This window comes from Haematobia irritans, chromosome 3 (genome assembly GCF_050003625.1).
Source record: "Haematobia irritans isolate KBUSLIRL chromosome 3, ASM5000362v1, whole genome shotgun sequence".
Lineage (NCBI taxonomy): Eukaryota > Metazoa > Arthropoda > Insecta > Diptera > Muscidae > Haematobia > Haematobia irritans.
The window spans coordinates 38,270,635-38,298,631 of NC_134399.1; the positions used below are offsets into that span (position 1 = coordinate 38,270,635).

The 27,997-nt window shown below is 34.5% G+C and overlaps 3 protein-coding genes across 4 annotated transcripts in view; 2 read left to right on the forward strand and 1 right to left on the reverse strand.

The window, feature by feature from the left end:
* Positions 1 to 6,830, forward strand: cv (twisted gastrulation BMP signaling modulator crossveinless). Its single transcript, XM_075299701.1, has 3 exons — positions 1 to 371; positions 6,026 to 6,371; positions 6,425 to 6,830. Exons 1-3 carry the CDS (start codon positions 143 to 145, stop codon positions 6,609 to 6,611), a joined length of 762 nt encoding a protein of 253 aa, XP_075155816.1. The 5' UTR covers positions 1 to 142; the 3' UTR covers positions 6,612 to 6,830.
* Positions 6,831 to 9,067: 2,237 nt separating this feature from the next.
* The window catches only part of PGAP1 (GPI inositol-deacylase), a 43,898-nt gene continuing 24,968 nt past the window's right edge, over positions 9,068 to 27,997 (forward strand). For both annotated transcript variants that reach the window (XM_075298591.1, XM_075298592.1), the window contains exons 1-4: positions 9,068 to 9,278; positions 9,384 to 9,530; positions 9,591 to 9,666; positions 20,213 to 20,706. In XM_075298591.1, the coding sequence (XP_075154706.1) occupies positions 9,144 to 9,278; positions 9,384 to 9,530; positions 9,591 to 9,666; positions 20,213 to 20,706 (852 nt within the window). In that variant the 5' untranslated portion in view covers positions 9,068 to 9,143. The remainder of the gene's footprint in view (positions 9,279 to 9,383; positions 9,531 to 9,590; positions 9,667 to 20,212; positions 20,707 to 27,997) is intronic.
* PolG2 (DNA polymerase subunit gamma-2, mitochondrial) lies at positions 9,901 to 13,515 on the reverse strand. The gene is made up of 3 exons (XM_075298593.1): positions 12,793 to 13,515; positions 12,634 to 12,732; positions 9,901 to 10,201 (listed from the first exon to the last, which is right to left on the reverse strand). The coding sequence occupies exons 1-3, from the start codon at positions 13,490 to 13,492 to the stop codon at positions 9,921 to 9,923; spliced, it is 1,080 nt and encodes a 359-aa protein (XP_075154708.1). The 5' UTR covers positions 13,493 to 13,515; the 3' UTR covers positions 9,901 to 9,920.

A 27,997-nucleotide genomic window follows, 5' to 3' on the forward strand; every position in this document is an offset into this window, starting at 1 on the left:
TGAAATAAAAGTTGTGAGAGTGTCTCCCTGTGTCCAAATAATATGTTTAGTTGATTTGTGTCCGTCCTTTATTGTTTTTCGTGCTCGTTTTTTTGATTTTATTCAACAAAATATTTGATAAATTTTCACTACACCCATAAACATGGAGATTTTGCGGAGTTTAACTATTGGCATTTTGTTGCTACTTGCATTTATATTTTTCAACAGTTCATCAGTGGTGGAGTCTTGCAATGAGGTGGTTTGTGCACCCATAGTTTCCAAATGTTTGTTGACACAAAGTTGTAAATGTGAATTGAAAAATTGTTCCTGTTGCCAGGAGTGCTTGAAATGCCTTGGAAAAAAATACTACGAGGAATGTTGCAGTTGTGTTGGTAAGTAAGTCGAAAGATGTCAATCAACCAACCAGTAGAGCAGTAGTGTATGGGCAGAATATTAACGAGTTTTAAACGATAGTCCATAGATACATCTACTTGACGAAACACAAACAAAGCCATTTGCTTCATTGATCAAACGCTTGCTTATGTGTTCATGTTTTCTTAATTGGAATTTGATAAATATCTTTCCGATATAATGACCACTTGGATATCGATAGCATAACCACTGTTCTAATAATGATCACCTATTTTGTACAACACTAGGTCTGTTCGCGTGCTTTTCCAGTAGAAAATAATAGATAAAGTGTGTATTTACTACGGCTTTCATTCGGGATCGATTTTTATAAATCCCGGAATTCGGGATTTTATAATATAGAATTCCGGGATTCCGAAATTTTCGAGATTTTTCAAATAGTTTGAGTAATAATCTACAGCGCCAAAAAATTGTTGTAATTAAACCAATTTAGTTTATTTCAATTTTATTAACAAAAGAACATAAGAGTAATTTAAAAAGAAATTTCAAATTGCTATAATACTTAACGAACACCTAGTTTACTTTGACCTTTGATGTAATTGTGCCTTCTAAGGAATGAAGACTCCAATTTATTAATAAATAATGCTAAAATGCCACAAATTAAACGAATTCGAATTTTCGGGATCCCGAAAAATCCCGGGATTCAAAATAAAAAGTCCCGGGATCCGGGATTATTCCCTTCCCGAAAATCCCGGGATTTCGAGACGGGATTTATCCCGGGTGACAGCCCTAGTATTTACTCTCTTCGTTTGAAATTGCTGAGAAGTACGCGAACGGCATCCACACATAAAAAATTACCATCTCTTTTTTTTTAATTAACCACTTAATTGAATTTGGAATGGATTCAATTAATATGTTAATTTATTCAATTAAGTATTTTATCAAATCCGAAGGACGGGATTTGATTATGCTCGGTACTCGTCGCTAGGTCTATTTATAATATGGAATCAAGAGCGTGTTATGTTCGTTACATTGATAAGGTTAGAGGTGACATTCATTGTAACCCGAGGTCTTTTTATGATTTTGTTAGGATGAAACGTAAGTCTTCGACTAGGCCGTCGAAGATCCGAAGGGATGGTGTTGACTTTTATGGGGACCAGTCCATTGCGGACTGTTTCGCGGACTATTTTGAATGTGTTTATAGAAAGGGTGCTTATGATGCTGATGGTTCATATCCCTATTCTATTAGGTCGCTTAATAGGGTGGCAATTCCATTATTTGATAGTCTGTCTGTGGTCCAGATGGGATTCCTGGGATAATTCTGAGGTTTTGCTCCGAATGTCTCTCTGTTCCATTGTCGATGTTATTTAATAGTTCATTGAGTTTCGGTTATTTCCCTCTAAGATGGAGGAGCTCTTTTGTCGTACCACTTCATAAGTCGGCCATAAGTCGGTCGAGCCCCTTTGATGTGAGTAATTATAGTGGGATAGCAAAATGTAGAGCTATTCCCAAGGTTTTTGAAAAGATGATGACTGATGTTTTGTCGCATGGCATTTCTTCGATGCTGGGTCCCTGCCAACATGGTTTTCGTAAGGGCCTATCGACTACTACGAACTTGGTGGAATTTACTTCTCATGTTATTAATCAGTTTCTTGTTGGGAATCAGACTCATGTTATTTATACGGATTTTAGTAAGGCTTTTGACCGGGTGAATCATAAGCTCTTGTTATATAAGCTGGATAGGATTGGATTGGCCAGTACACTTTTGGCTTGGATTTCGTCGTATCTTTATTGCCGTACGCAGATTGTGTCTTTTGGTGATTCCTATTCAAGGTGCTTTGATGTCTCATCAGGTGTGCCTCAGGGTAGTCATTTTGGGCCTTTCTTATTTTTGTTATTTATAAACGATTTACCTCAGTTCGTAGTTAACTCTAGGATTTTGATGTATGCCGATGACGTTAAGTTATTCTCCTCGTATGATAATTCTGGTCAGGTGCATTTATTACAAGGTGATTTGGATAGCTTTGATGATTGGTGTAGGGTAAATCTGATGGATTTGAACTTGAGGAAATGCAAGTTTATGCGATTCTTTAGGTCTAGGTCTAGGCCTATTGATGTTCGGTATAGTATACGGGACTCGTTATTGGAAGAGATTGATTCTTTTGTTGATCTTGACATTGTTATGGATCGTAGGATTAATTTTAATGGTCATATTGATTCGATGGTGAGGAAGGCGTATGGGGTTCTAGGTTTCATAAAGCGTTGGGCGAAGGAGTTTTCGGACCCTTATGTTACAAAGAGGCTTTTTACAGCCCTTGCTAGACCCATTATAGAGTATGGTTCTATCGTGTGGGATCCTTAGTATGAAGTTTACATTGATAGGATAGAATCGGTTCAGAAGCAGTTCTTGTTTTTCGCTTTGAGACATCTTCATTGGAACAGTGATTTTGTTCTTCCTTCATACACTTCTAGATTGAGGCTGATTAATTTGCCTACTCTTAGGAGCCGACGGACGATGTTGAGCTGCATGATGTTGTATAGGTTAGTTAGTGGGGATATTTCATGCTCGGAATTGATATCTAGGATTAGGAAAATGTTCCATTTAGGGCATCTAGGAATTACCAGTTTCTTTACATTGATTTTCAACGTTCGAATTATGCTTCTGTGGAGCCTATTCGTAGGATGTGCATTATTTTTAATTCAATATATCATCTAGTTGACACTAACCTTAGTATTGATATGATGAAGACTAGAATTTTAGCATATTAGGATAACTAATACATTAGTTTTATTGAATAACCTAATATTTGATCTTGTTTTTTAATATATCCGGCTGATGAGTCCTTCTCTGTAGCTGTAGCTCTGTAGGTCAAATCCCTCTGCCTCCACCCCGCCATGGTCCGGATCATGGTGTGTACGCTGTCCCTACGTCATGTGGACGAGGCCCTCACGGTCGGAAGGGGCGGGAAAGTGGGCGTTGGGACCGTTCGTAAAACGGAACAAATAAATACTATTTAAAAAAGAATGATATTTGTTACATTTCAAATTAAAATATTAATTGATTCAATTAATTTGTTAATCAATTTTGAAATAATTTTCAATTACAAAAGTGAAAAAATGTCCGTTCCTAATAAACCATGTGATTGATTCAATCACCTTTGTGATTGAAATCATAGATTATCCAAATGTGTGCGTACATATTTTGAACACAACAATAAATAAAGTGTGCAACAACAAATGCGGCAAAGGAAAAAATATATGACAGAACGAATTTGGAATTACCTGTGTTTGTGTTTAGTGGTATTGTAAAAAATGGAACACAATCTACGTTTATTGAAAGTAAGTACTTGTGTAATGTGAATACCGTTTTCCTTTGAGCCCTGTTTATATTGAACGGACTAAAACAAAGCATTTTTATTTCGTCAAATTGGTCAGTCAATTAACATCATCATTTTAATAAAAAAAATCATCTAGTATACAGAATATTTTTGCAATCAAAAGGTGAGTACCGTATTGATCTTTTAAAATTGTAAAATTTATTTCACTTCTAATTTTCTTAAAAGCAAGAGCGGCATGGATGCGATGGAACATTTACCTCCAAGTTGCGAAGTAGAGTTGGCAAACAAAGTTCTATTTTTGTTTTACCCGTCTTTTCAGTTTGAACCCGAAATATGAAAAATATCCGAAAATCGCAACAAATGTGTATAATAAAAATATTCATTTTCCATTTATATTTTTTATTTCCAGAATTTTCAATGTATCAATATAATTCCAAATATTATGTTACTTTGCCATTATTTTTTGTGTCTAATTGGTTCAAATTTTAATAGATGATATCAATGTGTGGAAATTTAGAAAAGGAATTGCTACTAAAATTAAACTTGCCGAGCCAATCAATACGCCTTTTTATGCTAAAAGACTACAACGGCAAAAGATAATTCAGGCCTGTTCCCATAATCGTAAGCGCAAACAATTTGCGATTTCTCCTATTAGACTTGTTCCGGTCATCGCAAATCCCAAAAATTTTCCGATTTCAAATCGATGAGACTTGTCTCTGCGAATTCAAAATAAATTAATCAATTTTTCAAAGATATTGTAAAGCTTGTATAAGACATGCTTAACAATAAATTGCTATATGTCTTGGCAGTAAATCAAAAATATAAAATATCGAAATAATGTACTTGTAAAGTAATAATCGCGTACATTTTGGAGCGACCCCATTTTGACACAATCTACTTGCGATTCACCGCATATCGTGTTGCAAATATTACGAATTTATTTAAAAACTGGTGAGAATGATACTCAATGCAACACTGAGTAGCGTGGCGCCATAATAATTTTGTAATTTTCGCTAATTTTACGGCGTCGATATATTTCGAAATAGGCAATTGCATTCGAAAAAGCCATTCCCTGGAGCTTACAGATTCGTTTATTGTTTTCTTTTTCAAAAAAATGTGATGGACTAAAATGTTTTCTTCTTTAACAGCTGATTTTAACAGTTATGACACATTTCGGAATTGAAAATTTTCCATACGCTTTTGCGCGATTTCCGGAATAAGCTATTATAAATCGCACGATTTTATTTTCGATACAAATCACAAAATTTTGTGAAATTGGGCACAGGCCTAATGATCTCCCACATTCCGAATTTTGAAATCGAAAAATTTTCGTTTGGCCATAATTTCTTCACCCTGAAACTTTTAAACTTAAATTTTGGTAATATAGTTCCCTTTAATAAGAAGTTAATATTAAAATTGTATTGGAGTCCGAGAGTATATCGATTTTTTCGTTACAAAAAAAATAAATTCTTGCGATTGCGAATTTCGGAACATGGGGTATAACTCTGTAACCTGGAACTAAGATTCAACCTGATATTCTATGCAGGTAATGTTAAACAAAATTAACTTTTAATTGAAAAAAAGTTTTAATTATTCTGTTTACTTTCAGAAAAATTAATTAGCTTACAGACTGCTGATTTATTGGAAATCTAGGCGCATCTACATATTAGAACATGCTGACATGGTTATTATGATAAGGAAGATAATGATTTATATAGTTTATTTGTTCACCCTTTAGTTGTTATTGATCGTAATTGTATGTGTATGTTATGTTTGAATAAAACACACAAATAACGAGAACTAAATTCAGTTTTTTATAGCATATTTCACAAAAATAAAATATTGAATATTTTTTTTATAAAAAACGCATATTTTCTTTTATTTCAAACAAAATTAAATAAGATTTTTGGTACGCAATTCCTTAATTTTTTGATTGAAATTTATTGCCAATGTCAATTCATTATTTATTTGAATCAATCAAATAGTTGATTTTTATCCCGAAATTAATTAAAATTTTAATTGATTCAATCAGTGACGAAAGTCAATTAATTTTTTTATATGAAAATTGTGTTGGTTTTCAATCAAAATGGATTATTGATACTCATTTTCGTGATTGAAGACATTTCAATTAAAAAAAAATGATTGAATTCGTGATTTTCGTGATTGAAATAAAATAAAATTTGTGTGTACATAAAGGTTTTAATTTCTTAAATGAATAGAAATACAAAAAAATATATTTTATATATTTTTAATAATGCAAATAATGCTGTTTTCATTTCAGCCCATGCTACATAGTTGACATTTCATCATTAATAAACACACAAATTTGCTCTTTTCAGAACTGTGCCCTAAGCCTAATGATACAAGGAATTTATTCTCGAAAAAATCGCATGTTGAAGATTTCGAAGGTGTTCCGGAGCTTTTTAATGTTTTCGTATCGTCAGCAGCAGATGATTTGGGTTTCAATTGGAACATATTTACATTTCAACTGGATTTTGATAAGGTTTTGGGTGGCCCTAAAATGCATAGTTTTCCAATGGAAAATAATGACAAGAATTTGGATGGAGCCGTCAAAGAAAGAGATCATATTGGTGTAGTGAATTGTACGGTCATTTATCTTGATCAATGTACATCTTGGAATAAATGCCGTCAAAGTTGTCAAAGCACCGGCGCGAGCGGTTATAGGTAATCTAAAATAAATTATTTTAGGAATATTAATATTAGAACTCTGTTTTCAGATGGTTTCACGATGGTTGCTGTGAGTGCGTTGGGTCCACATGCATAAATTATGGACTTAATGAGAGCCGGTGCAGAGATTGCCCTGAGCCAAAGGATTTAGTGGATGATTTCGATGAGGAAGAAGATTTGCAAGATTTTGGGGATAATATGGGACCGTTTGACGGATCTGTAAATAGCAATTATTAAAACACCTTGAAACTAAGCTTCATTTAGTATTCATTATATAATTAGGTTTGTGTATGTCATGTTTTAAAATCTAGTAAGTAATAGAAATTAAAGAAAACGTATAAATATGTTTGAAAAAAAAAAAAAAACGTTGAATAACCTGTATTTTTGTAAGGAAAGAGACTATCGTCCTCAATCGATAGTAGAAAATCGAAAATAAAATTAAAAAAGAAATGAAAATATATTTACGTTTATTTAGTGTATCGACCTTTTTTCTTTATTATTAGCTTTTGTTTTTTAATGGGCTCTCAAGGTCACTTTAAAATGCGAATAAAACAAGTATTGAATTATTCCATTATTTCCATCCAACGTGTCCGCTGGGTTTATTTCCAGCCTCATCCGGGATGATTTATTTATTGGGGAACAAATCTACTTTAGTGAAAGTGCTTAATTTTTTTTTTTGTGGGGGGAGGGTAGGAGAGTGTATTTTAAAGAGAAAATGTCAAGTAAAAAATTTGGGGGCAAGGCCTAGTTTTCGAGATATCGACATCTGAAAATCGGTATTTTTCTATATATTCTTTTTTTAATTTTGACCGAAAATTTTCGGAAAATTTCCCAAATAATTGTACAAATAAATAGTACATTTTAAAGAGGAAATATTAAGTAAAAAAATTGTCGAAAAAGCCTAGTTTTCGAGATATAGACCCTTGAAAATTTTTATTTTATTATTTTCTTCACTTTTTTTTTACTAAATTTGAAAAAAAAAATGTCCGTATTTAGTACAAATGATGTATTTTAAAGAGAAAATATTGAGTAAAAATTGTCCTGAAAACATTTAGTTTCCGAGATATAGGCTATGAAAAAATTTAAATTTTGTTATGTAAATAGTACTTTTTATCTTGAACAGTTAATGTGATATGTTGTGTTCTCTTATTTTTGTTTTTGTAGTAGTAAATGAACTATTGAATTGAATTTAAAAAAAAAACGTAAAAAACAAAGACGAAATGTAATATTTTCTTAAGAAAACCGCTGCAGGCGAAAAATTTTTGGGTTTTTCTCTTTAATGGCTTTCTATATAAAAATCTCTTTACGCAATGTTCTCGAAATTAGCTTTAATATGAGTACCATATTGCTTATATGAGAAAGGGTAAAAATTTTGAAGGCCCCGGGGTCCATGCTTATGAAGTTTTTTTATATGTATTCTAAATATACACTTTATTACCTATTATTTGGATACCATATATATCACTTTTAGGAAGATTATATGCGTTGGGTACTAAATCCAATATAAATAATAATGAAAACTTTAGGGTCCCGTAACTCCGAAAATAGGTCTTGCCGCCAAAAAAATGGTATATTACATTTTGTGTTTAGAATCGAAAATTGGACATTGGAAATTGGACAACTCGGAGCACTTGTACTAAAGTAGATTTAAGCCTCAGCTACATTTATTTAATCAATTTAAGCACTCTTGGGCCATACATTGCTTTAATAGCTTATGTTCCAAGAAGGCTTAACCCTGGACAGTCATCCCTCGTCAAAATGACGACGCGTAATTTCATTTTCGATTTAAAACGCATTTTGGTCGATTAGGAAATGATAAATTTAAGTTATACCAATACAATCATTTTATGAATTTTTGTCTTATACTAATTAAAAACAAATTGAATAAGGAAATAAATTCAATTTTGGTACTCATTTTTGATCACGATGCAAATTATAGCGTCCTGAAATAAGGCGTAGTCAAAATGACGAAGGATGACGTTAGTGTACAAAAAATAAGGATGACTTTCCAGGGTTAAATTGATTAATTATATAGTTGTTTGTTGTGTAAAATTTCTTAATTTAAAACCAAAGGTAAAGGTTAGTTACATACAATGCGTTAATCTGTGATGATGTTAGGGTTGTTTTTTTCTGTTTGAGGCACTCTAACCGAGCTGTTGCTTTCAAAGAGAAAATTCAACTTTTCATTCAACGATCGGATAACGTTAACAAAACATGGATCTATGAATTGTATTTCAGTTTTGTACATGATTACCCTCTATACAGAAAAAACGGCCAAATTTTCAATACAATTAAAGGCGTTATCGAAGAGATTATTTTTCCCACATACTGTCTATATTCATAATTATCTAGTCTTTTGGTTCAAAGCTTTGGTAGTCCTGTATTAATATCTAAATAAATGCTACAGGATGTAAATGTTATGATGAACGGAATACTTCACGTAAGTAAAATAATTTTAAACTTATATTAGCTGATGGCCTCAGTAGCTAAAGCTTCTCTATATTATTATTACACTCATCTTATATTTACTATAAGTTTAGTTTATTGTGAAGTAGTTCTGAAAAAAAGTTATTAGTAGTTTCAATGGCACCACCTGTTTTTTTCGACTCGAATATTCTAACAGAGTGGCAACTTTATTTTTGTTTTTATATGGGGGTTATTTTTAGTAATCAGCTGTTAGTAACCAATTGGGATACCTGGTGACACTGTATCAACACATCCCCGGTGTTGTTTACGCAAATTCTACATATATTATTTATTTGCTTGAAAATGTTTAGAAATGCATTTATTCTTATAATCGTTGCATCATTTGGATGCTTTATCTATGGAATACGTCATATATTTATGGAAGTTGAAGATAATGCCTGTCGAATGACATATATGTTTGGAGTTCCTCAATTTTCGGTAAATATTTAGTAAAATTAGACTTTATGAGTATATGGCTTATAACTAGATATATTTAACATTATGTCCTCGGAATCCACAAATCATTTTTTTATATTCTTGTAGAAGGTTTCGTTTGAAGATAATAAAAAATACCCTCACTATGGGTTGTACTACTACTACGAAGGAAGAATCCTTCAAGACGTGAACAACTTGAAACTAAAAGGAGCTCCAGTTATATTTATACCTGGGAATGCTGGCTCTTATAAACAAGTAAGCAGTATGGAATCTATTCCATTGCATCTGTTTTCTTTATATGTAATGTTTACATAGGTTCGCTCTTTGGCTTCAGTAGCACTTCGAAAAGGAATGGATAATGAACGCGGCATACATCTGGATTACTTTACGGGTAAGTGTTTTATATTTCCATATACAGTTATCGCTAAATGTAGATAATATATTTAGAATTTGGTAAAAATTTGTCTCATGCATTTTAATAATATCGAAAAGTTCTAAAGTTGTATCATTCCAATTAGGACATATCACCGCATGTGAAGAAATTCTTTGCAAAAAAACCATGAAAAATCATTTTTTTAAACTTACGATAAATATTTCTGACTCAAACGCCATCCATAGTCACATATTTAGTTACTTAAGAAATTTTTATTCACAGATTTTTTGTAGATATATTGGCAAATCACTTATATGTATTGTCTCCGCCAAAGAAGTATCACGATTTCGAAGTTTCATTAGTCCAGTCTTTAGAGAATTTTCTTCGACAATAATTGTGTAAGGTATGCCGTAAGAATCAGCTTTTCTCAAGAACAGATCAATATTTTCCTTTGACGTCGCATGAAATGGAATTTCAAATAAGCGTAAACCTGCTCTGCATAGAACGAAGTTTAAATGAAGGCTTAGTTCATGCAGTTCACTGTTTGGAGTACCTATGTTTTCAAGAAGAGTATTCAAAAAGAAAGATTTAGTTCTATATAATTCCATACCACGTAGGGAGCGTATGATCGATTTTAACTAATTTTTTCCCATTACAAAATTGTTAAAATAAAAAAAAAAAATAGTTGCTTAAAACGTATTCAATAGCAAACTTAGGTATAATGTGAAGACATATTATACAATGTTCGTTAGTTTAAGTTAAAAATGTACAATAATTACCCACAAAAATGACATTTCTTCGTAAAGGTAAGTACTATGTTCAATTTTCAAGCTAAAATCCAGTTTTTTTCACGGTTACTTTTTTGAATCAATATAGAAATATTAAATATTTCGCAATCAAGGCAATCCATCCATAATATAAGAGGACTTGATAAAAATAGAATTGGCTTAATATATTTTTGCACTTTTAATTTAGTGTATTGGTGGAAAACCCGAACATAGTACTCACCTTAAGCCATTACTTTTGATTTGCATCCGAAAGTGCTCTTATAGATATGGTCTTCATTTTCATTTCACCAGTTCTTTTGAGGTGAGATATAAAAATCCTGTTTTACGCAGTTTTCACAAAAAATACATCTTCTGATTTTTACAGTGTTAAAAAATAGTAAGGAAAAATAAAATAGTGGAAAATTTTAAAAAATATTTAAAAACTTTACAAGGGTGTGAAGATAAATTCGCGAGTTAAATTCGTGGTTTGTGTCTCGGCTAAGCAAAATTCAAATTTGTGGAACGAATTTACCTTGTGGAACGCATTCCAAAAAAAAAGTTTTTCTTAAAAAGAGACAAATTTGTGGTGGAAAAACTGCCAAACACCGTCAGTTATTTTATGTGTAGTCATACTATGCATTGGTGGTTTTATATCGTCGAAAAATTTATCCATAAGAGATAACCGCTAATAATTCTAAAGTCGTACAAAAATGTCAATATATCCTGAAGTAATGGACATAAGATATTAAAATACAATAATAAAAACATCTAAGGGGTACCAAAATAAGATTCTTAAATAACTTCAAAAATCTCGTGCACAGTATTTGAGATATAGTGTCATCAGATATCGGCTATATAGCCCCGATATTAAATCGCATATACCTAGGAAACCATTTGAGAGGAATTGACCAGACAAAATGCCAGTGGTAGATATTGGCCTGCACCAAAAACCAAAATTAATCAAAATTTTCATGTAGGGTATTTGAGATATAGCGTCACCGATATCGGCTATATAGTCCCGATATTGGATCTCCTATATCTACCAAACCATTTGAGAGGAATTGACCAGACCAAATGCAAATAATAGATATTGGTGGCTACAAAAAATCAAAATTAAAAAATAAAAAGTCTCATGTACAGATTTTGAGCTATATTATCGCCAGATATCGGCTATATATAGCCCCGATATTGCATCTCCTATATCTACGAAACCATTTGAGAGGAATTGACCAGACCAAATGTCAGTTATAGATATTTGTTATTGCAAAAAAATCAAAATTAAAAAATAAAAAAGTTTCATGTACAGATTTTGAGCTATATTATCGCCAGATATCGGCTATATAGCCCCGATATTGGATCTCCTATATCTAAGAAACCATTTGAGAGGAATTGACCAGACCAATTGCAAATAGATATTGGTGACTACAAAAAATCAAAATTAAAAAATAAAAAGTCTCATGTACAGTTTTTGAGCTATATTATCGCCAGATATCGGCTATATATAGTCCCGATATTGGATCTCCTATATCTAAGAAACCATTTGAGAGGAATTGACCAGGCCAAATGCAAGTAATAGATATTGGTTACTACAAAAAATCAAAATTAAAAAATAAAAAGTCTCATGTACAGATTTTGAGCTATATTATCGCCAGATATCGGCAAAAATTTATGCCAGACACAATCCACAAAATGCACTACATGTGCGTAGACATTTACCAATAAAATGTATTTAGGTATTGTTAGATATAGGTAAAACCCAAAAAAGTACAGTAGAATCATTATTTTCCCCCTTATATTTTCGAATGAAATCGGGAAAGCAGAAATGAAATTTCACATTACACTTCCAAAATCCCGTTCAATTGTAATTTGCCTTGTAAAACGGTATGTATTTCAAATCCACTTTTAGTAGATTTCGAGCCTAATGTGAATAGGCTATTATGAATAAAAAATAAAAATGAAAAAAAAAGAAATCCGAAATTTTCAAATTTCACTTCGGAAGACATAATGCAATGGATGTACAAAAATATTAGATCCGTCCTCCGTTACGGTCCAAAACGAAAATTTTCACTTTTTGACTGCACTTTGGTTTAGGAATAATTGTACTTTCTGAATTGTAGATATTTATATCCATGATACTGCTGGAGCCAAGAATATAAACTACATTTCCTCTACGTTAAAACTTTAGTTAAAATCGGTACTGCGATTCCCCAATAATTACCATGCACAAAAGAAGCCAAAGCACATTGATACGGTGCCAATTTCCTATTTAATCTTAGTACCACTCTTCCATTTTGACTTCCTGCATCGAACAACAAGGCTGTGTAATAATAGAAGAAAACGAATCATTAATGTATCTTAAAGTAATGCATTTGCTTACCATAGGTTGTTAAGCACAAATCAATAACAGATCTAATGACAGCAACAGGTATATTGGTAACATCCTGTAGGAGGCCATTCAATCGTATCAATGTAATAGTTTCCATATCGACAGTGTTATTAAAAATGTTTGATTTAACAGTGACAGACTGGCAATCCCCATTTGAGTCTACTATTCCCCCGGCATCTTCATTCGACAGGTTGTAGGGTTCAACAAAATAACGGCTTGGGTCGGCAGAAAACCGCATCCACCATATTTTCCTCTCTCTTTGTATGCTATAAAAATTGTCCAGACCTCGAAAAGCATGAATGAAATTATCTGAGATAAGCCGAATTGTAGTGGGACTTTTATTAACAAAAACATCTCCTTCCCCATTATGTGTTGGACATGACAAAACACTCCGATATATAGCTGTATTTCCACCAAGGGTAATTGCATTTGAACCCAACAAATTTTGGCAATTTTCTTTAAATTCCTTTGAATGAATGAACTTTAATCGGCCAATGATATTCGTTGTAACACTAACATCTTTTATATCACTCCGTTTGGAGGTGGGTGACAATTCTTTCCATTGATTTAACAATTGATTGCTAAAGATTCTTCCATTTTTTAATAATGTTACGTCCGCTAAATGCGCCTCATTCACGTATCTTGCTTGTAAATATTCGGACTCATACAGCGATTGCAATATTCGCTTCATAGTTCCATTTAGAGAATGGAGCCGTTTCAGTCGAATCCGGCGTCATGCCGCCAAGCCGCTTTTGAAAATAAGTATCGCCGTCAACGTTAGAACCATGATGAAATTAACGAGTAGTTGTGTAATGATTAGGAATGTTCATGTATTTTTCCAAAAAAAAAAAAAAAACAAAAAATATCCAGCACCTGGAAAAATTATCCAACCCAAAGATGCATACTTTGGGTCGCATATGCGCAAATTTTGCACTACTATTTGAAATCTATTACACTGAAAAAAATATTTACGTGATATTAAAGATTACGCAACCTCAATTTTAGGATGCGCAATTTACACACTATTAAGGACAAATTTCTTTAAAACAATGACATTTTAATTAAAAGAAAGTTGATATTTTAACCATTTTCTTTTGTTTAACCAACCAGATTGTTCCAAAAACATTAACATACTGGTTAAGTTAACGTTTTCCAGGTCCGTCAGTAATCTAAAGCCATATCCCCTAAAATTTGCTTACACCTTATGCCTTATGCCTAGTACTAAGTTCGTTTTTGCGAAAAACGAATATCTTCATTTATCTCCGTAAATAGGGTCTCAAGCCCAGGGATGTTAACTTATTTATGCGAAATAATATACCTGCCTATTTTTTCGTGCGAAAAATCCAGGGTTGTATAAATATGTGTTTGAAAATGCTCAAAACAAAGATTTCGCATTTATACCGCGCTAACGTTTTTTATATGGAGTATAACAGTTTTTCGTGCGAAAACGTTATCTTAGTACTAGGCTTTACACAAAATGCAGGACACTCACGCCAGTAATCTAAAGCTATATCCCCTAAAATTTGCTTACACCTTACACAAAATGCAGAACACTCACACAAGAGGTGTTTAATTGACTCCTTTTCCTCCGCATCATGACAGCTCATACAGTAGGCATTATACTTCGCACCAATAGTTTTGCCAAATTCGCCTATCAGGCAGCGACCCGTTATAGAAGATATCAGAAGTGATACCTGACGTCTTGAGAACACTAGCATATCTAGTGTGTGGTTCAAGTTTAAATGGGGCCATATTTGCTTGGTGTCGTTACAACCCTTGCAATTCTCCCATCAAACATTTGCCATCATGACAGCCTTCTCACGCAGTAAGAGCTTGCAGGTAGCCAAAAACGTACCAACAGATTCTAGTTCCCTGGAATATGTAAGGTAGTTCCTAGCCTTGCTATCTCATCTGCTTCGCAGTTCCCCGGTATGTTCCTATGGTCAGGCACCCATATTAGGTGAATATTGTACTACTCAGTAGAGGTGTAGTAGTAGTAGTAGTAATATTCTTTATTCAGAAATAATATAAAATATATAAATTCATTTTACTTTATGCATCTATTATATGCATTGGCGGAGCTAGAAATTTTCTCTGGGGGGGCATCCTTCCGCAATTTTATTGCGGTGTTAAAGGCAATATGCAGCAAAATCAATCAAAAACAAAAAAAACTCAATCACAAAAATTAGTTGTATCAATTAATTTTTTAATTGGCTTTGATGATTTCAATTGGCTTTGACATTTCAATTAAAAACAAGTAAGTAAAATCTAAAGTCGGGCGGAGCCGACTATGTAGACAAACATTTGTGTTACCATCTCAACTACTTAAAATTTGCTGGGAGCTATATAAAGGTTTGCATTTCCAGATACAAATACTTTTAATGGAAACAATTTTTTGTACTTCTACAAAAACTCTAGAATTAAAATTTAAATCGGCTAACGCCCTGGGATGATACACAATGTTAGTAAAAAATATGGGAAATATGAAGCGAGAGAAATTTTAATGCAATTGTACAAAAGAGATTTTTAATTTTTCAGGCGATACATATGTATTCGAGATATAGGACAATTAGAGTAATATTTACAATTTTTGCTACTCAGCAATGGCGATTTTACAAGGATATTGGTTAGATCTCGCCAAGATATGTGTAGGGCGACTTGGAGCCTTATTTAAAACTCATCCGTTCTGTGGAAATTTTGGCATTGCAGTGTGTAGGATATGGGGAAATCATCACAGAATTTTGTGTAAACTGTGAGAATTTTGGCCATATTTGTATTCTCTGTGGAAACTATCCAGTCAATTGGAGGAAAATCCTATTGAAAATGGGTCTAAAATATGAAACAGTCGACCATATTTCCCCAACTCTGGTGTACGTATATACAATCTGAACCGATTTTGAATAAATTTGACATGTATAGTTAGAATAATAATTCTGTAATTCACGTAAATGAGAGTATAACTTTGGCCCCCCTGGTCATATGAGTGCAAATCGGACGGGAGATATATATGGGAGCCATATCTAAATCTGAATCGATTTCAACCAAATTTGGCACAATTACCTATACTACTAAACGTACTCCTTGTGCGAAATTTGAAGCAAATGAGGCCATATAAGTTCAATCGGACGAAAGATATATATGGGAGCTATATCTAAATCTGAACCGATTTTAACAAAATTTGACACACTTAACGATACTATTAAACGTACCCCTTGTGCAAAATTTGAAGCAAATCACGGCAAATCTCTGGCTTTTGTGGCCATATAAGTTCAAATCGGACGAAAGATATATATGGGAGCTTTATCTAAATTTGAACCGATTTCAATCAAGTGTACCAAGCATTGGTAGAATGCCAATTCTACCCTCTGTGCAAAATTTCATGAAGATCGGTAGTAAATTTTGGGCTCTGTGGTCATATGAGTCTAAATCGGACGAAAGATATATATGGGAGCTATATCTAAATCTGAACCGATTTGGCTGATATTTTGCAAGATTTGCGAGATTCATTAAATATTTGGATGTACGGTATTTCAAGAAAATTGGTTGATAAACACGCTAACTATGACCACATCGTAGATAATTATATATGGCAGCTATATCTAAATCTGAACCGATTTTTTCCAAAACCAATAGCAATTGTCTCTGTCTCAAGAAACGGCCCTATGCCAAATTTGAGAACGATCGGACTTAAATTGCGAGCTGTACTTTGTGCACAAAATTACATATACAGACAAATGGACGGACAGACAGACAGACAGACGGACATCGCTAAATCGACTCAGATTTTAATTCTTACCCGATCGGTATACTAAAAGATGGGTCTATGACCACTATTTCTTGGCGTTATATACAAATGCACAAACTTATTATACCCTGTACCACAGTAGTGGTGAAGGGTATAATTAATTAGATCAATTAATTTCATGGTTGAAGACAAAAAATATTTTATTGTGTGTGGGAGCCGGTTCCACGACACCGCTATAAATAATCAAATAGCAACTTACCGTTATTTAATATAACAAAAAATAAAAGCATTGCTTTAAGTATGTGTTTGAAAAATATTGTTTGTTATTTATTTTTAATTCAAGACAACAAACATATGATTTTTAAATTTTATTTAAAATGTGTGTTTTAAAACAGGACTAGAAATCATAAAGCAAAACATAAACTTAATATATTCATCGTGTATAAAAAATACTAAGAATAAAAAATTAAATAAAAGGCAAAAAATAAATTGAATATTATAAAACGTCTATCTTCGATTAGTTTTTAAAAATTCTCTGAGAACAGAATACAACGAAGCAACTGTCGAGAGCAGCAGTGCCAACTCTGTGGATTTTTCGTGATTTTGACGATTTTAGATGGTAAATTGGGCATGTGACGATTTATGATTTTAATCAACGTAGTTATAAATTGACTAAATATTTTTGAAAATGTGCGTCTCAAGTTTCCTTTTAGTGTTTTTATTACGTGTTTTTAGTTGTAATGTAAATATCAATACTAAAAAATATGCTTAACATACTCTCTCTGCCACAATCTTAATTGGATTAAACACATCGCAAAGCTTGAATTAAAATATAAAACAACTGTAGCTTTGATTATTCTGGGGGGGCAAGAACTATTCTGGGGGGGGGGGGGCATAGCCCCCCCAGCACCCCCCTAGCTACGCCAATGATTATATGTAATGTTATATTATTTGTACTGAAAGAAAGATTTTACGGCTGTGACAATGATGTCGTGAGCCGGTGCGACAAATTATCAATTTATGTGTATGTTAAATAGTACAATGTTTGACTCATTGGTATTCATTAATTATGAATTTACTATACAGGGTTGCAGATTTGAGGTATGCAATAAGATTCGGCCAATCATAATGGAATTTTCCGTCTAGAATTTCAATGATATCTTCGTGCGTTAAGATAACTCTTCCAAAAACCCTTTGTCTTATAGAGTAGAGGTGTGCGCGTGACTGAAATTTCACTCACACTCACGCACATTCACGAAGCAAAATGTTATTCACGAAAATTTCGTGTCACGCGCACACCTCTACTGCTCAGCCATCTCGTTGAGAGATTTGCGGCAGTCGATGGCCGTTTTCGAGTTAATGCTTAGTACACACAAAAAATTTTTTCTGGTTCAATCACGAAATTAATTGATCCAATTAACTTTTTAATTGAAATGTCTTCAATCACAGAAATGATAGTATCAATTAAAAAATTAATTGAAGGTCAATTAAAAAATTAATTGATCCATTTAAAAAATTAATTGATACTATTAATTTTTGTGATTGATTTTTGTTTCAATTAAAAAATTTGTTGAATCAATTAAATTTTTAATTGAATATTTTTTAAAACTCAATTAAAATTTTAATTGGAAAAAATTTCGTGAAATTTTTTTCTGTGTAGTAAGATAGTTTCTGCGAAAACCTAATATCTTCATCTATCTCCGTAAATAGGGTCTCAAACCCAGGGATGTAAACTTATTTATGTGAAACAATATGCTTGCCTATTTTTTCGTGCGAAAACTCCAGGGTTGTATAAATATTTGTTGGAAAATGCTCATAACAAAGATTTCGCATTTATTCCGCGCTAATGGTTAGTACTAAGTTCGTTTCTGCGAAAAACGAATATCTTCATCTATCTCCGTATATAGGGTCTCAAACCCAGGGATGTTACCTTCTTTATACGAGATAATATGCCTGCCTTTTTTTCGTGCGAAAAATCCAGGATTGTATAAATATGTGCTTTAAATTGCCCAAAACAAAGATTTCGCATTTATTCCGCGCTTACGTTTTTTATAGGGAGTACAACAGTTTTTCGTGCGAAAACGTGATCTTAGTACTAGGCTTAACATGTTTTTATATGGAGTATAACAGTTTTTGGTGCAAAAACGTAATCTTAGTACTAGGCTTAAGGAACAAAAAGTCCAAGCATTTTATTGCAGGTTGACTGTTTGAGTATATATTAATGCCAACATTTTTTGGAACATTACTTCTCAGCCAATTCGCCACCACTCTTATTGCTAATATTTCAGCCTGAAAAACACTACAGTGATTAGGTAATCTTTTCGCTATTCGAAGTTCCAGATTTTTAGAATATACTCCGAAACCCACTTCTCCATTCAATTTGGAGCCATCACTGTTGGGAATTAGAGTTTCAAACTTTTGGTCGAAAAGTGGTTTCGCCAGAGGGTAATCCACATGACAGCGATGGGATTGAAATTAAGTAGAGTATGGTACCACATAGGAAACATGTCCAACCATCGTAGGAAAATAGAAGTAACAATTAGGAGTACTTCATTATCGTGTGAAGAAGAAAATGTAGCGACTGAGTGCAAAATTCCGATACTGAAGAGACAATCATGGTCTATCGGAACCCCTACAGACTTCTTATGGAAACAATTGTTACACAGACAGAGCGAAGATGGGGATAGAACAGGATTGGGAGTATACATAGAAAACTCTACCACAGAAATATTGTTCTGTTTTCCAACCCAAATACAAATACAATTCTGCAAGCGAGAGAAGTTGTACGATCAGTAGGGCTGTTGGAGTCATTACGAGACGCTTGGACCTAATACAATTCTTCAAGCGGAAATCCGAGCGATCGTGGAATGTGTCCAATAGCATGGAACAGTGAAGCGCCCAGAAAGATCACGAAGATCATATGGGGAAATCCCGAACAGTAGGGCTGTTAGAGTCAGTACGGTTCACTTGACCACTTGCACGACTCACGCGTGAGTCACGACAATTTCGTGTCACGTGCACACCTTTTCCACCTAACCTAACCTTGATATATCTCACTGACGGCCAATTTCATGTAGCTCCGTTAGGCTTTAACTCCCAGTTAACAGAAAGTAAATTGCAAATATCTTCTCTCCGGTTAACTTTAACCGAAAATTTTTTGGCAGTTATGTTCCTAACTGTCATATGGAATATATAGGCAAGAAGACAGCTACGTCTATAATATGGTTTAAAAGTTCGTTAGTTAACGGAGCACTAACGGAGCTTCATGAAAATGGGGGTGAGGCGCATTTCTGAGAAGTACCGATTGCCTTAATGTCATGTTGCATCTATTGCCCTAGACATGTTGATCAAACAGTAATTTGTAATAATTTTATCAGTCGGAAGAACCTTACTAGGATGGGTACATTATTCTATATTAGGTTTATTAATGTTATCCATACCACTAGCACGCTTATATCTTCGATAATGGGTCATTGCCTATTTAGGGAGTTTGCAAAATAGGTTGCGATGAAAGGTAATCACTATGCGGTGGCTTATAAAATGTTCGCTTTCTTGCTTATGGTGCTATTATTACGACGCCTTTAAAATATTTGCTAAATAGGAAAAACCTGATAATTTTTGGATATTATAACTTAATAACCAATATAAAATCCATTTTCATTTTAGTTAATTTTGAAGAACAACTTTCGGCTCTATACGGTGGATATTTGGATAATCAGAAAGATTTCCTCCGGATGGCAATACTGGCAGTGAGGCGATTGTACCAGAAAAATTTTAATGTTGAAAAATCAGTTATTCTTGTCGGACATTCCATGGGTGGGAAGGTTGCTCAGGGCGTTTTACAAGATCCAAATATAGCCAAATACATTAACACTATCATATACATGTCAACACCCATAGACAAACCGGTTGTAAACTTCGATCAAAAAATAGATTCATTTTATGAATTGAGTACCAGATTTTTGCATAACAAACACGCCACATATGTTCCAAATCAGCAAACCAATGTCTGCATGTCATTTCATGATAGAATACCACCTAAAAGGAATGAATCAATGGTCCTGGACAATATACTTATGATATCTATGGGTGGAGGCAATAGGGACCTCCTGGTGCGAGATGGTGTGACAACATCAATATATAGCGATATTCATGCGATGGTAAGTTTGAAATATAATGTACCGATAACTTTTTCTTTTGTTAGAGCTTTTTGAATTTTCTTTTGTTAGAGCTTTTTGAATTTTCTCGAAAATTTTTTAAGTTTTATCACCAAAAAAAAAAATTGTTAAAAAATTTTTATTTTACAGTAAAAAAATATTTTTATTGCGAAAACACAGTCCATTTCGTTATTATCAAGCACTGTTCTTTTCTGTTTTCTTTAAAAGTTTGATAGTAAAAAATTACTACAGTAGTACACACAAAAACAATTATGGTTCAGTCACGAAATTAATGGATCCAATTAATTTTTTAATTGAGAAGTCTTCAATCACAAAAATGATGGTATCAATCACAGTTTTAGTTGGGCTTAAAAAAATATTTGGTTAAAAAATTAATTGATTTGATTTGGAAATTTCAATTAATTTTTTAATTGATTCAATCAAAAATTTAATTTATGTCGATTAAAAAACTCAATCAGTTTTTTTAATTGATTCAATTAATTATTTTTTTTAAACTTCAATACAATTTTCAATTAACTTGTAATTGTATCAGTTAAACCATTAATTGTGTTTTAAAATCAACATCGATTAATTTTTTAAATTAAATTGGTCATTTGAACAATTCATTTTTTAATAAAAACATGGAAAATTTTCGCTCATTTTCTTAACTAATTGTGTTCTTAGTTTGGTTAAAAAAATATTGTATCAATAATTTTTTTAATAAAGACGTAACAGTTTTTAATCACTTTCTTAACTGACTTTATGTTTTTATTTTGATTAAAAAATTGATTATATCAATTAATTTTTGGTATTAACAATTTAAGAAAAAAAACAATAATTTTTTTACTGACCATTTTCATGTAGCTCCGTTAGGCTTTAATTCCCAGTTAACAGAAAGTAAATTGCCAATATCTTCTCTCCGGTTAACAATAACCATGTTCTTAACAGCCTTTGTTTATTCTTTTTTTTTCTATGAAACTTATTTCAATATTTTGACATATATTTCGAATAGGGTATGTTATTCGGGGTATATTCCAAATTAGGTGGGTTCACATTTTAAAATTGACGTGTTTTGGAGGAAAACTTGTGTTTTGAACTTGTTTCGTATTTTAGTATGGCGAAAACGACTCGTTTTGAAGTGCTTATAAAGGAAACACATTTCAAACCCCAAAATATGCTCGGTGAGAACACCGTATTAGTCTTTATGAAATTGTTTTACATCCTGTAAATGAATCAACATTTATCACAAAAAGGATAAACTTTTTTCCCAAGCAAACTCCCTTAAGGTGAGTACTATGTTCGGGGTTTTCACCAAAACACTAAACTAAAAGTACAAAAATATGTATGAAGACGATTATATTTTGATCAAGTCTTACCAAATAATGGAAGGAAAAGATCCAAGGAATTGATTGCAAATAATTTTATATTTCTATATTAATTGATTAAAAAAAGTAACCGTGAAAACAAGCTGGTTTTCAGCTTGAAAACTGAACATAGTACTCAGCTTTATAACGAAAAGCAAATGGGAAACGTTATTTGTTTGTCATTTGGGAGTCAACTTATTTACAATAACAAACGTTGTTTTTATTGTTGTAGCAACTTGGAGAAACTGATGCGATGAATTCTTAAGTTCATATGTTGGCTTGGATCCTGTTTTTTACATCACAGTTTGTTGTTTATATTATCAGGATTTAGATTAACAGCTGCTTTGTTAATTGATAACGTTGTTTTTATTGTTGTAGCAACTTGGAGAAACTGATGCGATGAATTCTTAAGTTCATATGTTGGCTTGGATCCTGATTTTTACATCACAGTTTGTTGTTTATATTATCAGGATTTAGATTAACAGCTGCTTTGTTAATTGATAAAAGGGTCTTGGTTGAGTTTAGCCACTAATCTCCACTAGATTACACATTATACCGTCGAACTGAACGGACGTGGTTTTACGGATTTCAACAGTGGTGGCAAATTAACCCACCAGCAAGTGAAATTCAAATTCCTCCACTGGGTTGCTAACTTCAGGGCCCAGTAACGACTGAAGTTATAAATTTGGGCAATGACCAAGAGTTAGGCCCAATTAGTCGACCTGTAGGCGGTTCGGCAGGTGGCGACACTTTGACATGTCGAACCTTTTCTAAGGTAACGACATCAAAAGGAGGTAATCCCTCACGAAAGAGATTCAAGGAACGCAAAATGCTTTGTTTAACCTAAAGAAATTAGGATCAGTCTACCCAAGCAAGTTGTCGGCTAAACAAAGCTATTTTTTAAAATGGGCTCTAAGAATTCTTGAAGCTGGAAAAAAAGCTGGAAAAAGGGAACGATCACCGGATGAGCTGCCGTCCTTCAAAAGGGATCAAAGATCGTTTGCCTCAGTTTCAAAAGACAGCCTTGTGATGGCTATCATTAATAAAGGAGCATTGGTATGGCTCCAAAGCAAGAATGGGGGAAATTGAGAACGCGATGTCTGGTGTCTACTCAGAGGTGCGAAAAAAAGTTTTCCGGACCAAGTCCTCGACGGAAAGATGCTGGATGGTATCAAGGACCATTTAATTTAATCGCATTTGAGGACCAGAGGTCTATGCATTGCTTTAAAGCTGCTTTGATGCTAATTGGTGAAGTTTGGGAAGGAGCCGCTTTGGAGTTAGTCGATAAAAAAGACATACCGGCTAAACCTAGAGCACATAACAGGTTGGCTGATAAGTCCCCGGTCTGACACATAGAGGGCGTCGCTAGTATTAATTATTATTATTATTTTTACATAGTACCAACCTTCAACTGTAAGTCAATTAGTTTGTGAGATAGAGCGTCTTTTGTGAAGCAGCTTTTGTTATTGTGAAAAAATGGAAAAAAGGAATTTCGTATTTTGATAAAATACTGTTTTCTGAAGGGGAAAAATACGGTGGAAGCAAAAACTTGGCTTGATAATGAGTTTCCGGACTCTGCCCCAGTCCGAAAGAGGTGGTTACCGACGGAAACATAAAAAAAATCCACAAAATGATTTTGAATGACCGTAAAATGAAGTTGATCGAGATAGCAGAGGTCTTAAAGATATCAAAGGAACGTGTTGGTCATATAATTCATCAATATTTGGATATGTGGAAGCTCTGATCAAAATGGGTGCCGCGCGAGCTCACATTTGACCAAAAACAGCAACGCGTTGATGATTCTGAGCGGTGTTTACAGCTGTTAACTCGTAATACACCCGAGTTTTTCCGTCGATATGTGACAATGGATCAAAACATGGCTCCATCACTACACTTCTGAGTCCAATCGACAGTCGGCTGAGTGGACAGCGACCGGTGAACCGTCTCCGAAGCGTGGAAAGACTCAAAAGTCCGCTGGCAAAGTAATGGCCTATGTTTTTTGGGACGCGCATGGAATAATTATTATCGATTATCTTGATAAGGGAAAAACCATCAACAGTAACTATTATATGGCGTTATTGGAGCGTTTGAAGGTCGAAATTGCTGCAAAACGGCCCCATATGAAGAAGAAAAAAGTGTTGTTCCACCAAGACAACGCACCGTGCCACAAGTCATTGAGAACGATGGCAAAAATTGATGAATTGGGCTTCGAATTGCTTCCCCACCCACCGTATTCTCCACATCTGGCCCCCAGCGACTTTTTCTTGTTCTCAGACCTCAGAAGGATGCTCACAGGGAAAAAATTTGGCTGCAATGAAGAGGTGATCGCCGAAACTGAGGCCTATTTTGAGGCAAACCCGAAGGAGTACTACCAAAATGGTATCAAAAAATTGGAAGGTCGTTATAATCGTTGTATCGCTCTTGAAGGGAACTATGTTGAATAATAAAAACGAATTTTGACAAAAAATGTGTTTTTCTTTGTTAGACCGGGGACTTATCAGCCAGCCTGTTACATGGATACCTGCAAACCCTCCTGATCCTGAGTCACTACTAAACAGACTAAAGGAATGTAACCCAGATTTTCCAACCGCCGATTGGAAGGTTGGTCGTTTGGATGAGGTGGATGGACCAAGGCGACATGCCGTGCTTATATTGAACATTGAGTCGCTGCCACATCTAGCCCAGACCCAAGGACGTGTAAGTTATGGCTTTCATGATATCCATATGAAGGTATACAAAAGAGATCAGCCAAAGGATTCCGAAACGGACAAGCCTCCGGTAGAGTCAGAAGAACAAAAATCTTGCGAAGCTGAAGGAGACAAAAAAACTGCAGACATTGATTAACATCATGTGCGCGAAGTTTCTACAGGCAAGAGTCACAGAGATATGTGAAGAGGAGGCCCTTGATGACTCAATCGAAACGGCTGATGTGACGGTGGTTGAAAATTTTGATGGTTCTACGGTTCTTCCAGAAAAATCTTCACCATTGTTAGGCTGCTTGTGCTGCCTTAAAAGTTCTCCTGATGAAAGGAGACATATATATAGTTCTTATTCAAGAACCATATGTATATAAGAACAAGATCTGTGAATTAAGTACTCCGGGTTTCAAACTTTTGCATAATACCGATAAAGATATAAATCGAGCATATATAATTGCTGAAAACGGACTAAACTTATTTCTGCTTCCTTCATTGAACAATGCAGACACTGTCGTAGCCAGTCCAAAGATAGCCAAATGCAAATTTTGGATATCTTCGGTCTACATGGGACATGATAGGGTGATGCCTCCATGTGCCGTTAAGACCTTAGTTGAGGAGTCACTGAAAGCAAAGACAAAACTCATTATGGGATGTGATGCAAATGTACATCATAGTATTTGGGGAAGTAGTGATACTAATGCCAGGAGAGAGTCGCTAATAGAGTTTATTATTGCAATAAGGGAGATGCACCAACCTTCGTCACCAAAAATAGGCAAGAGGTTTTGGACGTCACATTGGCCTCTACGGGACTGAATGATAAGATATCTGAGTGTCAAGTTTTGAGGGTAAATAGATCATCGCTACATCAGTTTCAGCTCGGCTGGTCGTACTTCAAAGACCATATTTCCTCCAAATGTTAGGAAAGCTGAATGTAATAGGTATAGGGATACGTTCAATATGATGATACTGGAAATAACAGAGACAAATATGAGCACTGTGCAAGATATCGAACACGCAGTGGAGCTAGTAATCCGCCTTCAACATGTCACTGAAAGCTGCTTGCCCTAGAGGAAAGCCAAGGGGAAAAAATCGGCCGCCATGGTGGACTACGGAGTTAAGTAATATGAGGAAATCCTGCAGGAAGCTCTTTAACAAGGCAAAGTCCACTAGAGCCCCCGAGGATTGGGATGCTTACAAGAAGAATCTGAGAGGATACAAGCGAGAACTGAGAAATGCTCAGCATAACTCTTGGAATGATTACTGTAGCAGTATTGAGAATACGTCCGAGGCTTCCAGACTACGGAAGGTACTAGCATCCACTAACTCCGCTCCAGGTTTCATTAAAACATCGGAGGGCAATTGGACAACGTCCAGTGAGGAGACGTTGGAGATACTTTTGGACACACATTTTCCCGGAAATCAGACGGTTGAACCATGTTCTGGCGGTGCAAGAGAGGCTCAGCGGTCATTTCCTATCGAGGAAATTGTATCGGAATCTAGAATAAAACGAGCTTTAAATAGTTTTGGGCCATTCAAATGCCCGGACCTGATGGAATTACTCCGGCGGAGCTACAAGCTGTGAGTGATAGAGTTATCCCTTGGTTGACGGTGATATATGTAGGATGTATAAACTTAGCATATATTCCAGAAAAGTGGAGGGAAACAAAAGTCGTTTTCATTCCTAAAGCGGGAAAAGTCTCTCACTCGAGTGCGAAGGATTTCCGACCAATCAGCTTATCCTCATTCCTACTTAAGACTCTGGAGAGGATGCTAGATATCTATCTTAGAACTAGCGTCGATTCAAGTTTGCTCTCGAAACGACAGCATGCATACTCGAAGGGCAGGTCTACTGAGACCGCATTGCATGAACTAGTCAGCTATATTAAAGGCTCACTATCTGTCAAAGAATACACGATCGTGGCGTTTCTAGACATCGAAGGGGCATTCAATAACGGGCCTTTCGATATTAAATGGACTGACAACTCTGAATGTTGATCCAGGTATTCTTAGGCTGTTAGACCAACTTCTGAAGAAGCGTCGTATTTCAGCCACACTAGGACAAGCAAACATACAATGTGAACAGAGGCACTCCCCAAGGAGGAGTTCTATCACCTCTTCTTCGGAATGTTGCTATAAACAACATTCTGGGTTTCCTAGAAAAAGAAAGGATAAAAGTGGTGGCATACACAGACGATGTAGCTCTAGCAGTCAGGGGAAAATTCCTATCTACAGTCAGAGATATTATACAGAGAGCCCTCCGGATGACTGAGAAATGGGCGAACGAGAATGGCCTTGTCGTAAATCCTGCAAAGACATCACTAGGCATGTACTGCAAAGATCGCAAAACTCCCACGGTTAAGCCCATATCCTTAGGGGGCATTGGAATTCCCTTTTGTGAGTGTGTAAAATACCTTGGCGTTATTTTGGACAGGAAGATGAACTTTAAGCTTAATATTGAAGAAAGGACGAGAAAAGCAAAGGTAGCTTTGTACTCGTGTAAAAAGGCAATAGGAAAAAAGTGGGGACTAAAACCGAAAATTGTGCAAACGTAGTCGATTACACTCTGACGAGGACACTTTTCGACAAAAAGTATGAAACTCTAATTCCCAACAGTGAGGCGTGGTGGACACAGACCCCAGGGAATGGATGGACAAGTGGGTTTCGGAGTATATTCTAAAAACTTGGAACTTCGAATAGCGAAAAGATTACCTAATCACTGTAGTGTTTTTCAGGCTGAAATATTAGCAATAAGAGATGTGGAATGACAAACTTATTATACCCCGTCACCATTTTATGGTGTTATAAAAACGCATATAAGAAAATTTTACCTAAATACCATGTTTTTTTATGTTTAAGAAAATTGGATAATATTTGTGATTGTATTCAATCAACGTACTAATGCGTGAATATTTTTTTTAGTAAAAACTATAGATGATAACATTATTTTACTTACTGTTCTTCGTTTCCGGATCCTTTGCATTGCTTTAGAAGCTGTGCCATATAAGTTAAGGTGGATGAAGGAATTAAAAAAAAACTAAATATTTTGTTTTCACCAATTCCACTTTTTAATTTTATCAATATTTTTTATTACAATTTGATATTCTAATTTTAAAAACTTTTTCGCTCGGACCGGGTTTTGAACATGTGTTTGTTGACACCATAACATAATGTCTTAGCACATTTAGCCACAAAAGCCAATGAAAACTACGTGTCGAACGTCAATTCAAATCT